At 39.6% G+C, this 17,063-nt stretch overlaps 1 protein-coding gene across 1 annotated transcript in view; it reads right to left on the bottom strand.

Annotated features, from left to right (window-relative positions):
* ACYP2 (acylphosphatase 2) overlaps positions 1-16,288 on the bottom strand; it is a 178,191-nt gene extending 161,903 nt beyond the window's left edge. The window contains exon 1 of the mRNA XM_049650257.1: positions 16,001-16,288. Coding sequence (XP_049506214.1) covers positions 16,001-16,139 — 139 coding nt within the window. The 5' untranslated portion in view covers positions 16,140-16,288. The remainder of the gene's footprint in view (positions 1-16,000) is intronic.
* Positions 16,289-17,063: the final 775 nt, after the last annotated feature.

The raw sequence follows: 17,063 nt of genomic DNA, 5'->3' as shown, positions 1-17,063 counted from the left end.
AAAAAAAAAAAAAAAAAAAAAAAAAAAAAAAAAAAAAAAAAAACGAATACAACCACAAGAATGGAAAAGAAAGAAAATCGGTCATCTTATAGAACTTAGAGGATTTGAGATGGGAGACTGGAGGAAGATCTGGTGGTGATTTTTTTTTATATTTCTATTTTTTAAAAATTTCCTAAATGTTTATTTATTTTTGAGAGAGAGAGAGAGAGCGCACGTGCGCGTGCAGGAGGTGGGGAGGGGCAGAGAAAGAGGGAGACACAGAATCTGAAGCAGGCTCCAGGCTCTGAGCTGTCAGCATAGAGCCTGATGGGGGTTCAAACCCAAGAGCTGTGAGATCATGACCTGAGCCGAAGTCAAACCCTTAGCCAACTGAGCCATCTAGGTGCACTGCTGGTAGTATTTTTAACTGTGAGTGATAAGGGCACACACATATTTATTGAACAAATCCTAAAATGCTAGAACTAAAGAACTGCCATTTAAGTGTAAGAGACATAACTTTAGGCTAAGTTCATATTGCTTCACAAACTGGGTCAAAAATGGAAGTGTTGCCCATTACTTTAGGCAGTGACAGATGTACAAAAAAAAAAAAAACACCATAAGACTGAAATAAATCTTTCATGTGTGAAAGATTTAATGTGTACTTAACAGAAATTTAGCTTGTCTTGGTTTCTGATCTAATGTTTTGAGGTTGAAACCATGGAGATCAAAGACTCTGTAATATGTCCTGTGTCCCTACTTGGGAAAGAATACAGAATGTAATAATTATTCGGTTAAATTTATTTAATATATGAACATCTGTGGCAGACACTGCCAGCTGCTTACACAAAATCCATCTTTCTCTTCTACCTTTCTAACAGACTCTGATTTTACTTGGGGCAGCAACATGCCTTTCTGTATTTCCCATCTTCCTTGAAAGAGTAGTGGCCCTGAGATGTGAGACAGATTGCTGCTTGAGGATTTCAGGAAAGCTCATTGACAGGACTGACTCAGCCAGGGGTTTTGCCCGTATAGCCTTTCCTCTCTCTTCCTGACTGTAGAATGAATATCATGATGGAGCTATAGCAGCCTTCTTGAAACCATGAGGGAAAGGACAAGGACATTATAGTGGCCTTGACCCTGACCCGGCCCCTGAGGGAAGGGACAGGTGAGGAATGGGGAACTACTGATAAAGGGAATTATGAGAGAGGGATCCTTTTTTGGGGTGGCAGAAATGTTCTGGAACTAGATAGTGGTGATGGGTACAAAAATATTCAGACTATTGGAAAAATCACTGTATATTTAGTATGCTATGAACACTTTAAAAGGGTGAATTTAATATTATGTGAATTATATCTCAATCTGTCTCTATCCGTAGAACAAGGGCAGTCATTCGCCAACTCTGGTCACCATACAACATCCCTGACTCCTCCTATCACTCCACAACAAAACGCTCTGGGGAACAGATCATCTTGACATACTGCAGCCAGAACTCTGGTTGAGCTCTCTCTAGATTTGATGACCTGTGTCTAGAGGAGAAAGCTTCTTCACCCCTGTAATAGCTCCTTCTTTGAGAAGGAATATCTATTAGTGTGACACTCCTGACCATTCTACCCTGTCCCTACTCCTCACACACAGACTTATCTAAGTGTTACATTTGGAAGAAGAAACAAGCATTGCCCAGGTGCTTTCTCTTCTTCCTTCCCTGGGGAGTACACTACACTTGGGGATCATCACTTCTGCTTTGCTTGTCAGGGGAGCCCTGCCTATGCCTGGGTGAGTGTGTTTAATTCTGCAGAAGAGATTATTACAAAGTCCACTTACCTGAAGATTTCTGCTTTACTCTCTGTCTTATTTGTCAACAACTCACATAATGAAGAGAGGTGTTATCCAATGGGCCCCTTAACCATAACCCTCCTTTTAAAGGCTTACAAGGAATGTGCATCAAGAGGTGGCAGGACATCCAACCCATTAACTTTGTGAAGCAGTGAACCATGCGAGAATTAACCATTCAAACTTCCATAATCCACTTTGAATTTCCTCAGAATCTTTCTGAGTCCTGATCCCCGGTTTGAAGCACACTGTGCAACAGAGGGAGGTCCATAAAGAAAGAAAAAGCCAATATGGAGATAGATTTTCTGCAGTTTTACAGCACTAGCTGGAACACAGCACTCTTGGGACAGGGCCTGTGTTGGAAGAGATGCTTCTATGGGCTCCCATGGCCTCTCTGCACCCCTTCCACCTCACTTGTTAAAGAGAAGGGAAGCTGATATGACACATGCAGCATTTTTTTTGTTGTTGTTTTGCTTTGTTTTGTTTTGTTTTGTTTTGTTTTGTTTTGTTTCAGACACACTGCTCTGGAAACTGGGACAGACATCAGCCCCTTCGGTTATGAAAGACTCCAAACACAATATGCTGCTGAGTCGAGGCTCGATTGGCTGTGATGACGGTGGAAAGATGTGTCAGTGAGAAACTCTGAGGTTAACATTTGCAAAGTGAATCTTACTTTAAATTCACAAAGACACACTGCTATTTAAAGAAACCATGATGAATTTTAAGCATCAGCATCCTTTCATGTAAAATCAAATTTTCATATTGTAACGTACCCCTTCATCCTGGGATCTGACTGCATGTGTCAATTTTAAATGCAGGAAGTCATCCAGTCACTACCTTACAAAGCAGCCCTTACTGATGTTAAACATCTTTATTTTTCAGAAAGACCTTCCTTTAACCTTTCACCTTCCATCCAGGGTTTGTCCCCTGGAGCCACAAACCATGGCATCTTTTGCATTGTTGAAATAGCTGTCACACTACCATTTCTTCTGCAGGCCAACTATCCCCAAGTACTTCAATTTAATTGAAGACACTTTTGAAGTCCTGGCCATAAGCACAGCCATAGGGGCTATAAAAACAAGCCACCAGCTTGACCTTAAAAATACTATTCTTTTTGATTAGTGAGAGGCACAGATATGTGTACACAAATAAGTGTAGTTGGAAGCAGAATGGATTAAAGAGAAGTAAAAACAAGAAGTAGAATGGGACTATAAATGAAATGCTATAGGAAGAAAGATGAGCAAGAGAATTAGAGTTAACCATATTTATGTTTCTTGGCTTTAGGGACTCAAATTTTCAACCTCTAGGACACAACTTCTTCCTGTCTACATAAGGAAAAATGTGTACATCCAAATCATGTAGTGTCTGGCAAAACTATGTAATAACCCATTCTAATTTTTATGTTAAGCAATCTTAAAGAAAATTACGTATTTCTGTAGTTACATAAGCTACTCCTATTCTAAATCTGAGTTAATATTGTCAAAAATAAACTGTTGAACTTCTAAAGCACAGGTAAACCAACAGATTGCCACAATCCATTTCTACGACTGTCATTAGTGTTCACCAAAGAGCTGGTAAAGCCTCTATACACAGCTTAATCAATTTCCCTCCCAAGTTTTCAGATTATGTTACAGTTTCAGATATAACTGTAATTAAAGATTTATAGCAACATTTTAAACCATGCCATAGTTACAAATGCTCTAAAAACAGTCCCCTGCTCCCCATCTCTGCTTCCATAGCTCCCACTGCAACAGAAATTGGTGGAAAAAAAAAAAAAAAAAAAAGAGCTTCTTGAGACATGGAGATTAAAAAGTAGAGGATGGGAAGGGAGCAGGGAAAAGTAGCTTAACAGTGGAGAAACCTGACAAACACTTATCTCAGCCAGGTGATGGAGGCTGAGATACATACATAAATAGTAGGCACCCTTGATATGGTGTGATGAAAATGGCACTTGACCTCTGGTCTTCCACTCATCCATAACCCCAGTCTTATTATGAGAAAAATACCAGACACATTGTACTGGGGAGCTCCCTACAAAGTACCTAACCCCAAAGTACACCTCAAGACTGCCAAAATCACTGAAAACAAGGCAAGTCTATGAAACTGTCAAAGCTTAAAGAAATCTATGGAGACAAGATAACTAAATGTAAAATGATATCCTGGATGAATCCTGGAACAGAAAGAAGACATTAGGTAAAAACTTTAAAAATCTGAAGAAAATATAGGCTTTAGTTAATAATGATGTACCAATATTGGTTCACCAGTTGTGACAAATGTACCATACTAATATAAGATGTTAATTAAAGAAACTGAGGAGCACCTAGGTGACTCAGTTGGTTAAGTGCCCAACTTTCGCTCAGGACATGATCTCACAATTCGTGAGTTTGAGGCCACATCATGCTCGCTGCTGTCAGCATCAAGCCTGCTTTGGATCCTCTGTCTCCCTCTCTCTGCCCTTCCTTGTGCAGTCCCTCTCTCTCTCTCTCTCTCTCTCAAAAATAAATAAACAGGGGCACCTGGGTGGCTCAGTCGGTTGGGCATCTGACTTCAGCTCAGGTAATGACCTCGTGGTCTGTGGGTTCAGGCCCCACGTCAGTCTCTGTGCTGACAGCTCAGAGCCTGGAGCCTGCTTCGGATTCTGTGTCTTCCTCTCTCTCTGACCCTCCCCCGTTCATGCTCTGTCTCTCTCTGTCTCAAAAATAAATAAACGTTTAAAAAAATTAAAAATAAATAAATAAACAAACAAACATTTGAGGGGCCAAGATGGCAGAGCAGCATGGAAGCTTTTTTTTGGCCTCTCTTGTCCCTGAAATGCAGCTAGATCAAAACTAAACCATCTTTCACACCTAGAAAACTGATTTGAGGATTCACACAACAATCTGTACAACTGGAACCACAGAACTTGGCAGATATGTGGTGTGAAGAGGTGAACTGGGGGAGAGAGAAGCCACAGAGGGTAGGGAGCTGTTTTTGCTTGCAGAAAGAGGACAGAGACAGTGGGAGAGTACAGGAAAAGCATTCCCTCTCAAAGCAGCTGGAGAGAAAGAGAAAGAGTGGAAACAACAGCAAGAGACTGAACAAGAAAGGGAGAAAGGAAAAAGAGGGTTTAAATGTCCTTAAGACTCTATAAACAGGGGAGCACAGAGTCTGAAACTCTGCAGCTCACTACCTGGTGGAGCTCCGGTGGGAAGGGCGAATCCCCAGGAGCATACAGTGAGGTCCTCAGAGTCCTCAGGGCACAAGGGGAGAGGCAGTTCCTCCACTGGGAGGACATTTGGTAGAGGCTGTGGGGCCTCCCCACAGGCAAAGTTCCCAGTGGACCCTGGAGAACAGCCATGTTCACTGGTGTTGGAACAAGGACATTAAGGGTGAAGCCTGGCGCCAGATGTGTGTTGTGATTTACCATAATCCCTGAAAATGCTGCTGCTGCACGATCATGTGAACTTTTTCTGGGGCACACTGGCACCCAGCTTCAGTCTCTGAGCATCTATAGCAGCATGGTCTCACAAATGTACCAGAGTGCAGGCTGGGACACAGCCATTGCTCAGCAAGACCCTTCCCCAGGGGGTCTGAGAAGGTCAAAGGTGCAGTGCCCTCAGAAGTGAGGAGTTGGGAAACAGTCCCATCTGAGGTAAAACTTTGGAGGGAGGTACCACCTGGCAGGCTGATGGCTTGGTAAAGGACAATGTAGAAGCAGGGAGTGGACAGAAGCTGGAGACAAAGGAAGGGTGCTTGATTGCCAGCCCCTGAGAGCACAGAGTTCTGATACTAGAGACTGAGTAGCTGGGTGACACCATTTTCACCCCTCCTGTGCATGCGTATGCATGCCTACATGGGCCACAATGATCCACCCCAGTAAACTAAGCAGTGCCATCTAGTGGGGGATGGAGCCATTATACCAAGCCCTATATAACTTGGCCAACTGCACTCTAGAGGAACACCACAAGTCTCTCCACCTGTTTAGTTTACAGACTATAAAGGGCTTCATAGCTTGACTTCTAGGGGAAACTGGGTATAATTTCAATCATATTTCATTCTGTTTGCTCGTTCATCTATTCAGTTTTTTTCTTTTCTTATTCTTGAATAAAGAGAAAAATTTTATTTTTATTTTGTTTTTATAAAAAGGATTTTTAATTTTTTCTACTATATTTTTTACTTCTTTGTAAATTTTTTAAATTCTATTTTACTTTCATCACTTCATTTTATTCTATATTGTTGTATTCATTTCTTTTATTTTCAAATGTTTTCCTTTTTTTTCCTTTTCTTTTCTTTCCCATTTTTCCTATGAAGCTTCTTTCAACAACCAGACCAAAACACACCTAAAATCTAGCATCCATTATTTGATTTTTTTGTGTGCTGTTTTTAGTTTTTTAATTTTTATTTTTTTTCTTTTATTAATTCTTTCTCTTCCTTCAAAATGAAGAAACAAAGGAATTCACCCAAAAGAAAGAACAGGAAGAAGTGACAGCCAGGGACTTAATCAACACAGATACAAGCAAAATGTCTGAACCAGAATTTAGAATCACGGTAATAAGAATAATAGCTGGGGGGCAGAAGGGGGGCATCTGGGTGGCTCAGTCGGTTAAGCATCTGACTTTGGCTCAGGTCATGATCTCACGGTTCTTGAGTTTGAGCCCCACATCGGGCTCTATGCTGACAGCTTAGAGCCTGGAGTCTGTTTCAGATTCTGTATCTCCCTCTCTCTCTGCCCCTCCCCCGCTCACACACACACACACACACACACACTCTCTCTCTCTCTCTCTCTCTCTCTCTCAAAAATAAATAAATAAATAAACATTAAAAAATTTTAAAAATAATAATAGCTGGGGTTGAAAGAAAAGCATAGAATCCCTTTCTGTGGAGATAAAAGAAATAAAATCTAGTCAGGATGAAATTAAAAATGCTATCACTGAGATGCAATCTTGAATGGATGCCATGGTGGCAAGGATGGATGAAGGAGAGCAGCGAATCCGTGATAGAGAAAACAAACTTATGGAGAATAATGAAGCAGAAAAAAAGAGGGAAAGTAAGGCAAAAAAGCATGATATAAGAATTAGAGAACTCAGTGACTCATTAAAAAGGAATAACATCCTAATCATAAGGGTCCCAGAAGAGGAAGAGAGAAAAAGGAGTAGAAAGTTTATGTGAACAAGTCATAGTGGAAAACTTTCCTAACCTGGGGAAAGACATGAACATCAAAATCCAGGAAGCACAAAGAACTCCCATTAGATTCAACAAAAAACCAACCATCAAAAAGGCATATCATAGTCAAATTCACAAAATACTCAGGCAAGGAAAGAATCATGAAAGCAGCAAGGGAAAAAAAAAGTCCTTAACCTACAAGGAAAGACAGATCAAGTTTGAAGCAGACCTATCCACAGAAACTTGGCAGGCCAGAAGGGAGTGGCAGGATATATCCAACGTGCTGAATCAGAAAAATATGCAGCCAAGAATTCTTTATCCAGCAAGGCTATCGTGCAAAATAGAAGGAGAGACAAAGAGTTTCCCAGACAAACAAAAACTAAAGGAGTTCGTGACCACTAAACCAGCCCTGCAAGCATTTTAAGGAGGGACCTCTGAGGGGGGAAAGATGGGGAAAAAAAAGACCAAAAGCAACAAACACTAGAAAGGACCAGAGACCACCACCAGAAACTCCAACTCTACAGGGAACATCATGGCAATAAATTCATATCTTTCAGTACTCACTCTAAACATCAATGGACTAAACACTCCAATCAAAAGACACAGGGTAACAGAATAGATAAGAAAACAAGATCCATCTATATGCTGTTTACAAGAGACCTATTTTACACCTACAGATACATGCAGATTGAAAGTAAGGAGATGGAGAACCATCTATGATGCTAATGGCCACCAAAAGAAACCTGAAGTAGCCATACTTATATCAGACAATCTAGATTTTAAAATAAAGACTGTAACAAGAGAGGAAGAAGGTCATCATATCATAATTAAGGGGTCTATCCACCAAGATCTAATAGTTGTAAACATTTACGCCCCCAACATGGAAGAACCCAACTAATCACAAACATACAGAAACTTTTTGATGATAATACCATAATAGTAGGGGACTTCAACACCCCACTTACAGTAATGGACAGATCATCTAAACAGAAAATCAACAAGGAAACAATGGCTTTGAATTACACGCTGTACCAGATGAACTTAACAGATATATTCAGGACATTTCACCCTAAAGCAGAATACACATTCATCTTGAGTGCACAAGGAACATTCTCCAGAATAGATCACATATTGGGGCACAAATCAGCCCTCAACAAGCACAAAAAGATCAAGATCATACCATGCATATTTTCAGACTACAACACTATGAAACTTGAAATCAACCACACAAAAAAAATTTGGAAAGACAACAAATACTTGAAGACTAAAGAACATTCTGCTAAAGAATGAATGGGCTAACCAAGAAGATAAAGAGAAAATTAAAAAGTACAAGGAAGGGGCGCCTGGGTGGCTCGGTCGGTTAAGCGGCCGACTTCGGCTCAGGTCATGATCTCGCGGTCCGTGAGTTCGAGCCCCGCGTCAGGCTCTGTGCTGACTGCTCAGAGCCTGGAGCCTGTTTCAGATTCTGTGTCTCTCTCTCTGCCCCTCCCCTGTTCATGCTCTGTCTCTCTCTGTCTCAAAAATAAATAAATGTTAAAAAAAATTAAAAAAAAAAAAAGTACAAGGAAGCCAATGAAAATGATAACACCACAGCCCAAAACCTCAGGAACACAGCAAAGGTGGCTAAAAGAGGGAAGTATACAGCAATCCAAGCTTTCCTAAAGAAGGAAGAAAGGTATCAGATACACAACCTAATCTTACATCTTAAAGAGCTGGAAAAAGAACAGCAAATAAGACCCAAAACCATCAAAAGATGGGAAATAATAAAGAATAAAACAAAAATCAATGCTATCGACACCAAAATAAAAACAGTAGAATGGATCAATGAAACAAGGAGCTGGTTCTTTGAAAAAATTAACAAAATTGATAACTTAGCTAGTTTGATCAAAAAGAAAAAGGAAAGGACCCAAATAAATAAAATCAAGAATGAAACAGGAGGGACACCTGGGTGGCTCAGTCAGTTAAGCATCCGACTTCAGTTCAGGTCATGATCTCATAGTCTGTGAGTTCAAGCCCCACGTCAGGCTCTATGCTGACGGCTTGGAGCCTACTTCCAATTCTGTGTCTCCCTCTCTCTGCCCCTCACCCACTCACACCTCTGTCTCTCTCATTCTCTCAAAAGTAAATAAACATTAAAATAATTTGTTTAATAAATAAATAATGAAAGAGAGATCATAACCAACACAGCAGAAATACAACCAATAATATGACAATATTGTAAGCAATTATACACCAATAAATTTGGCAATCTGGAAGAAATGGACAAATTCCTAGAAACATATACACTACCAAAACTTAAACAAGAAGAAATAGAAAATTTGAACAGACCCATAACCAGTAAATAAATCAAATTAATAACCAAATATCTCCCAAAAAATAAGAGTCCAGGGCCAGATGGCTTTCCAGGGAAATTCTACCAAACATTTAAAGAAAAGTTAACACCTATTCTTTTGAAGCTTTTCCAAAAAACAGAAATGGAAGGAAAACTTCCAAACTCATTCATAAGCCAGCTTCATAAGCCAGCATTACCTTGATTCCAAGACCAGACAAAGACCCCACTACAAAGCAGAACTATATACCAATTTTCCTGATGAACACGGATGCAAAAATCCTCAACAAGATACTAGCCAACTGGATCCAATTAGACATTAAAAGAATTACTCACCATGACCAAGTGGGATTTATACCTGGGATGCAGGGCTGGTTCAATATCCACAAAACAATAATGTGATACAACACATCAATAAAAGAAAGGACAAGAACCATATGATCCTCTCAATAGATGCAGAGAAAGCATTTGACAAAATATAGCATCTTTCTTGATAAAAACCCTCAAGAAAGTAGTGATAGAAGGATCATACCTCAAGATGATAAAAGCCATATATGAAAGACCCACTACTAATATCATCCTCAATGGGGAAAACTGAAAGCTTTCCCCCTAAGGTCAGGAACACGACAGGGATGTCCACTGTCGCCATTGTTATTCAACATAGTGTTGGAAGTCCTAGCCTCAAAAATCAGATAACACAAGAAATAAAAGGCATCCAAATTGGCAAGGAGGAAGTCAAACTTTCACTCTTCACAGATGACATGAAACTCTATATGGAAAACCCTAAAATTCCACCAAAAAACTGCTCGAACTGATTCATGAATTCACCAAAGTCATAGGATATAAAATCAATGTACAGAAATAGGTTGCATTCCTATACACCAATAATGAAGCAACAGAAAGAGAAATCAAGGAATTGATCCCATTTACCACTGCACCAAAAATCATAAAATACCTAAGAATAAACCTATCCAAAGAGGTGAAAAATCTATACACTGAAAACTATGGAAAGTTTATGAAAGAAATTGAAGAAGACATTAAAAAAATGGAAAAACATTCCATGCTCATGGATTGGAAGGACAAATATTATTAAAATAATACTACCCAAAGCAATCTACATATTCAATGCAATCCCTAACAAAATAATACCAGCATTCTTCAGAGAGCTAGAACAAACAATCCTAAAATTTGTATGGAACCAGAAAACACCATGAACACCCAAGAACCTTGAGAAAGAAATACAAGCTGGAGGCATCAAAATCCTGAACTTCAAGATGTAATACAAAGCTGTAATCATCAAGACAGTATGGTACTGGCACAAAAACAGACACTCAGATCAATAGAACAGAATAGAGAACCCAGAAAAGGACCCACAAATATATGGCCAACTAATCTTTGACAAAGCAGGAAAGAATATCCAATGGAATAAAGATAGTCTCTTCAGTAAGTGGTGCTGGGAAAACTGGACAGCAACATGCAGAAAAGTAAACCTGAATCACTTTCTTACACCATACACAAAAATAAACTCAAAATGGATGAAAGACCTCAATGTAAGACAGGAAGCCCAAAATCCTAGAGAAGAAAGCAGACAAAAACCTCTTTGACCTCAGCTGCAGCAACTTCTTACTCAACAAATCTCCAGAGGCAAGGGAAACAAAAGCAAAAATGAACTATTGGGACCTCATCAAAATACAAAGCTTCTGCACAGTGAAGGAAACAATCAGCAAAACTAAAAGGCAACCAACGCAATGGGAGAAGACAATCAATCTTCTGACTTATCTGACATACCAGATAAAGGGTTAGTATCCAAAATCTATAAAGAATTTATCAAACTCAACACCCAAAAAACAAATAATCCAGTGAAGAAATGGGCAAAAGACATGAATAGACACTTCTCCAAAGAAGACATCCAGATGGCCAACTGACACATGAAAAAAATGCTCAATATCACTCATCGGCAGGCAAATACAAATCAAAACCACAATGAGACACCATCTCACACCTGTCAGAACAGCTAACATTAACAACTCAGGCAAGAACAGATGTTGGCGAGGATGTGAGAAAGAGGATCTCTTTTGCATTGTTGGTGGGAATGCAAGCTGGTGCAGCCACTCTGAAAAACAGTATGGAGGTTCCTCAACAAACTAAAAATAGAACTACCCTACACCCAGGAATTGCACTACTAGGTATTTATCCAAGGAATACAGGTGTGCCGTTTCAAATGTTGATAGCAGTGCTATTGACAATAGTATGTAAAGAGCCCAAATGTCCATCAAAAGACGAATGGATAAAGAAGATGTGGGATGTGTGTGTGTGTGCGTGCACACACATATATATATACATATTTACATATGCCCATGCTCACACACACACACACACACACACACACACACACACACACACAGGAATATTACTCAGCAATCAAAAAGAATGAAAACTTGCCATTTGTAACTGCATGGATGGAACTAGAGGGTATTATGCTAAGTGAAATTAGTCAGTCAGAGAAAGACAAATATTATGACTTCACTCATATGTGGAATTTAAGATACAAAACAGATGAACCTAAGGGACAAGAAGCAAAAATAATATAAAAACAGGGAGGGCAACAAAACATAAGAGACTCTTAAATACAGAGAACAAACTGATGGTTGCTGTAAGGCTTGTGGGTGGAGAGATGGGTTAAATGGGTAAGGGGCATTAGGGAGGACATTTGCTGGGATGAGCACTGGCTATTATACATAGGGGATGGATCACTGGAATCTACTCCTGAAATCATTATTGCACTATATGCTAACTTGGATGTAAATTAAAAATAAAAAATAACAATAAATTTAAAATTAAAATTTTAAAAATTTAAAAATTAATAAAATAAATAAATAATAAATAAACATTTTAGAAAGGAAGGAAGGAACAAAGGAAGGAAGTAACTGAATCCCTATAGTATCTTCTAACTTATCTATAAATTTCAAACTATTCTAAAACAAAAGATTTATTTTTAAAAAAGGTAGAGGAAGAGAAGCAGCAATGGAAAGCAACAGCACCCAAAGGCTCTATATGTAGACTTTGCAGATCCACCTGAGAAGTGAATCCACTATTGGTAATAATATCTCTATGAGTGTATTTTCCTGAATTTCAAACAACCAAGTTATAAACTAATTCTTAGAATATGATGTTTGTAAATTTTGCTGTATTTGAGAATAAGGCAGAACACCTTTGACCTCTAGAATGTTTTGAGTGCCTTTTGTCACCAAGTTAAATTCAAACTTTTTTTTATTGTTTATTTATTTTGAGAGAGAGATAGTGTGGGGGAGGAGCAGAGAGAGAGGGAGAGAGAGAGAGAGGGAGAGAGGGAGAGAGAGAGAGAATTACAGGCACTGACAGCATAGAGCCCAATGCATGGCTCAAACCCATCAACCACAAGATCATGACCTGAGCCGAAATCAAGAGTTGGACACTTAAACAACTGAGCCACCCAGGTGCTCCTTAAATTCAAACATTCTGAACAGGCATATAACAAACCTTGATTTTCATTGGAAAATATTTTCTGTCCATAAACTCCATTAAGCCAGTTTAATTCATTGATCAATTTTCCATCAGGACAGGATAATTAAATCATTTTCCATATTTTCCATATTCATTTTGATATCATTGAAACCATCTTCATTGGGAATATTTTCCATTTAAGTATTTTACTGACAATTTTATTTATCAATCTAAATTGTGTCCATATAAAATGTTCCCAATCATTGCTTCTTCCATTGTAAATTTATTTTTATAGCTATTATTTCCAGCAAGTCAGCTTTCACTAAGATTTTATTATTCCATACTTTTAAATTAAAATTTAATCTTAAAATGTTTCCTTTAGGGGCACCTGGGTGGCTCAGTTGGTTAAGTGTGCGACTTCAGCTCAGGTCATGATCTTGCAGTCTGTGAGTTCAAGCTTCGTGTCGGGCTCTGTGCTGACAGCTCAGAGCCTGGAGCCTGCCTCAGATTCTGTGTCTCCCTCTCACTCTGCCCCTCCCCTGCCCACACTCTGTCTCTCTCTCTCTCTCTCTCTCTCTCAAAAATAAATAAACATTTAAAAAAATAATAAAATGTTTCCTCTAATTATTATCCATTTTATATTAAAATTAAATTTTGTTTTTATTATTATCAATAATTTCTATATAAGCATTATGACTTAGACAAAAGGCTAATGGCTTGTATTTATTTCTTACATAATCTGTAAGAAAACTGTGGGTTTTGTGAGACAAAGATATAGACTAATATAAAGAAATAGTGGCAGTGTCAGCAAGCAACAGAGACAGAGTCAAAGATCTGACTGTTTATGGACCAGGTCAAACTTCCTTGGAGCCAAAAGTCCTCAGGGTCATAAGCCATAAAAATGTCCTCAGGGTCATCCAGACTGGTCCAAATGGCTGAGTCTAAATGTCCTGTATCAGTATATATATATGTATGTGTTTGGTGCATAAGTTAGGAAGAGGCAAAATAAAGGTGGAAAAGGTATTGAAAGGAGAATCAATGAGTTATAGCGATTAAGAACATGGGCTTGGGTATCAGAATGTCAAGGTACAAATCCTATCACCACCACTTAATTTGCTCTGTAACCTGGGAAAGTTACTTCTCTATGCCTCAATTTTTCTACCTGATACATGAGGAAAATGTTGAGGTCACAGGGTTCAGGATTAAATGAGATAATATATGTAAAATATTGAGTACAGAACTTGGCACATCCTAGGTTCCAGCAAATGTCAGTGTATATGTGTGCAAATATCTGACTCTGAATTTGTCACATATACTATGCTTTGATAAACCAATAGTATGCATGTACTCTTCCATTTAACATACCACAAACTATAGGAGTTAGCCCTAGAGATGATTTTTTAAGCCCCACTCTTCATGTGTAGTTGATCTTTACATGCCATATACAATTGATCATTATATATCACATAACCACCACATACACAAAAGTACAATTATATTGTTAAAATCAAGAGAAATACATTATGCATTAACACAAAACACTGCATAATGGAAACATGCAGGTTTTAGAATTTGAGAAATGCAGGATCAAATCCCATTTATCAACTCAGGATTTGTCTAAGTTAGTGAACCTCTCTGTATCTGTTTTCTCACTGTGCAAACGGGAATAAGATATATTTCTCACAAAACTGTGATAAGGATTAAGTTAACAATAGTAAGATACTCAGCACATGGAACATACCCTATAAATGTCACACCTGTGCATGTGCACACACGCACACACACATGCACACACACACACTCCTTAATTAGTGCCATTTCTGTCCAAATGACCAAATATTTTGTCATAAAATACTTTCATATTTTATGTCCTGTGTTTCAAATGACTTATTCTGGCAGTTTCCAACCCAGAATACTAGCCCCCTGGGCATACACAAAGACCTACTATAGGTACAAGGCCTTAGATAATTTTAAGAAAATCAGTTTCCAGATCTTCAACATCCACATGTATTCTTTCCTCGTGTTGGTCTGTCTGAGAAAGCACCTGTGCTCTGGGGTGGTTCTCCTTTCCTACAGCCCTTTGCACAAACATCTCTGAAAGGAAATCCCTTAATCTCATTCTGTGCATCACCCCAAAGCATAAAAACCTCTAGAGTACCAAAACAGAGTACAGTTTCTTTAATCAAGTTTCCATAAACACCTCCAGCTTTCTCCTTAAGAAATAAGTCTCCAGTACAGATTTTCCTTTTAAATTGAATAACATTTATCATGTTTTTAAGTATAGTTTTATTATTTACATGAACTGTATTCTATTAGTAATCATAATAGCAACTCAAGCCAGAAGAAAAAAAATTATAAAGCTTTATGATCATAGGAAATTAAGAAAATATATTTAAATGTATATGTGCATATATACACATACATACTGTACATCCGTATTGCAAAAAAGCTTGATAGGGTGATCAATAACAAACTCTCAAACATAACAATGGGATAACATTCTGTGGGGGAAGTGGAATGGAAATCAAACTCAAAGAGGAAAAGGTATGATGTAAAATTTTCCAACGCTAAAAAAACTTTAAATGATGGCAATTATTAAATCACTAACTTATTTATATTCCATTGGATAAATTCCTGAGTGACTTAACATTTTAATTTTGAACTAAAAATAGTAAAAATCAGCCAAATATTACATCCTTTGCAACTAAATTTTTGATGAAACAAAAACTAGATAACTGAATTCTGTTAAGAGCTACACAGAAGGGGGAGAAAGGGTAATCTGGCAAAGCGAACCCTCAAACATCAAGTGTCCCTTCTGAAATTCAAGCCCAATTTCAGTGACTTGAAACGAAGACCACTAGTTCAAATGCCCTCTCTTCATTTCCTACCCAACTTTATTCTTTCCCACCCCGCCCGCCCCCCAACCCCGCACCTCCTCACTCCGCGGGCTCGGAAAGCCCAGCAGTCCCCTTTCTACCCCCCCTCGACCCCTCCTCACACCCACAGCGTTCTCTGCTCTCCCTCTCCTCTCCCACCCCAGGTCTTCGGCGCATGCGCGCTTGGATGCAGTCCCATCCGCGGCTGCTGTGTCATGGCCGAGCGGAAGTCCCGGCCACAGCGGGGAGGGAGGCGGGGGCGTCCTTAAGATGGGAGGCACTTTTCTTAGCTTTCTCCCCTTCTGCCCAGAACACCTCTTTGATCTCCCACTGTCGCGGGGAGGTGGGGGCCGTCCCCTACCCTGCACTCTCCCGAACACCTCGTAGTCCACGGATTTGAGTCGCCTGGCGGCAGACATGGCGGCGAGTCCTCTGCCGAGGAGCCGGAGTGGGGTTCGGGACGCGGCGACTGCGGCGGCCAGGAAAGGGAGGGGGCACATGGGACCTCTCGGCGTACCCCGCGCCTGTCACCAGCCCGGGACGCGAGCGCGCCGGGGTCACGCGTCGGAAGGTGGCAAATGAGACTGCGGGTACTGGGATCGGGGGCAGCTAAGGACGCTGGACGGGAAGACCGTTCGGTCCCTGGCCGCGAGGCCTCCCTCTTTGCCCTCCCCTGCCTTATGGAACCTGACTGGCTTCCCCGCCGGTTCCATGTTCCCTGCGATTTAATTAACCTCCGGGCTCGTTTCTCAGTGTTGGTAAATAAAAGCCGGATGCTGTGCCCAGATGTCAATAGTTTGGTAACCAAACGTGATTGCTTTTGAAATGAAAGATCTGCCAGCTTGTTGATTGAGGGCACTTGGTTATTGAGTTAATTCTTATTAAATGTTTGGGCGACTGCCAAGTCTATTTGGCGATTTTGAGCCAATTCTTAAGGTAATGTGTGCACATTTTCATCTCTTCTGTTGAGTCAGAAAGGTTTGGGACCTGAATCCATATTCAAGTGGATTGTGGTATTTTCTGGGATAAGAAACTTGAAAAATCTAACTTCTTTTATGCTGGTGGAAACGGAGAGTGGGGGGGAAATCTTCTTGCCTGCCGTTCACTCATAGCTTTTTTTATGGTCTTATTGTTGAGCGACATCCCAATTGCCTACAAGGTTAAGGCAGTTTGTACTTAGAGAATGCACTTTATGGTGAGCTGTTATGAAGTCTTAATTTAAAGCAACCCACCACTGCGAAGAATCTGGATACAGCTATTGATAATCTGCTGCCTTCTAGAATTCCAAATTTTTTTACTTGTGAGAATTTGCATTTCTCAACATAATTTGTTGGCTTCAATACCTTTACATATTTCTCTGCATCTGGCCACAGAGTTAAAATAATCTTCTACAATATGATTCAATATTATGTGCCAATTCTAGT

The sequence above is a fragment of the Panthera uncia genome, assembly GCF_023721935.1.
Source record: "Panthera uncia isolate 11264 chromosome A3 unlocalized genomic scaffold, Puncia_PCG_1.0 HiC_scaffold_11, whole genome shotgun sequence".
Taxonomy (NCBI): Eukaryota; Metazoa; Chordata; class Mammalia; order Carnivora; family Felidae; genus Panthera; species Panthera uncia.
The sequence above is the reverse complement of the archived record's forward strand: the minus strand, read 5'-3'. Positions and strand labels throughout refer to the sequence as shown.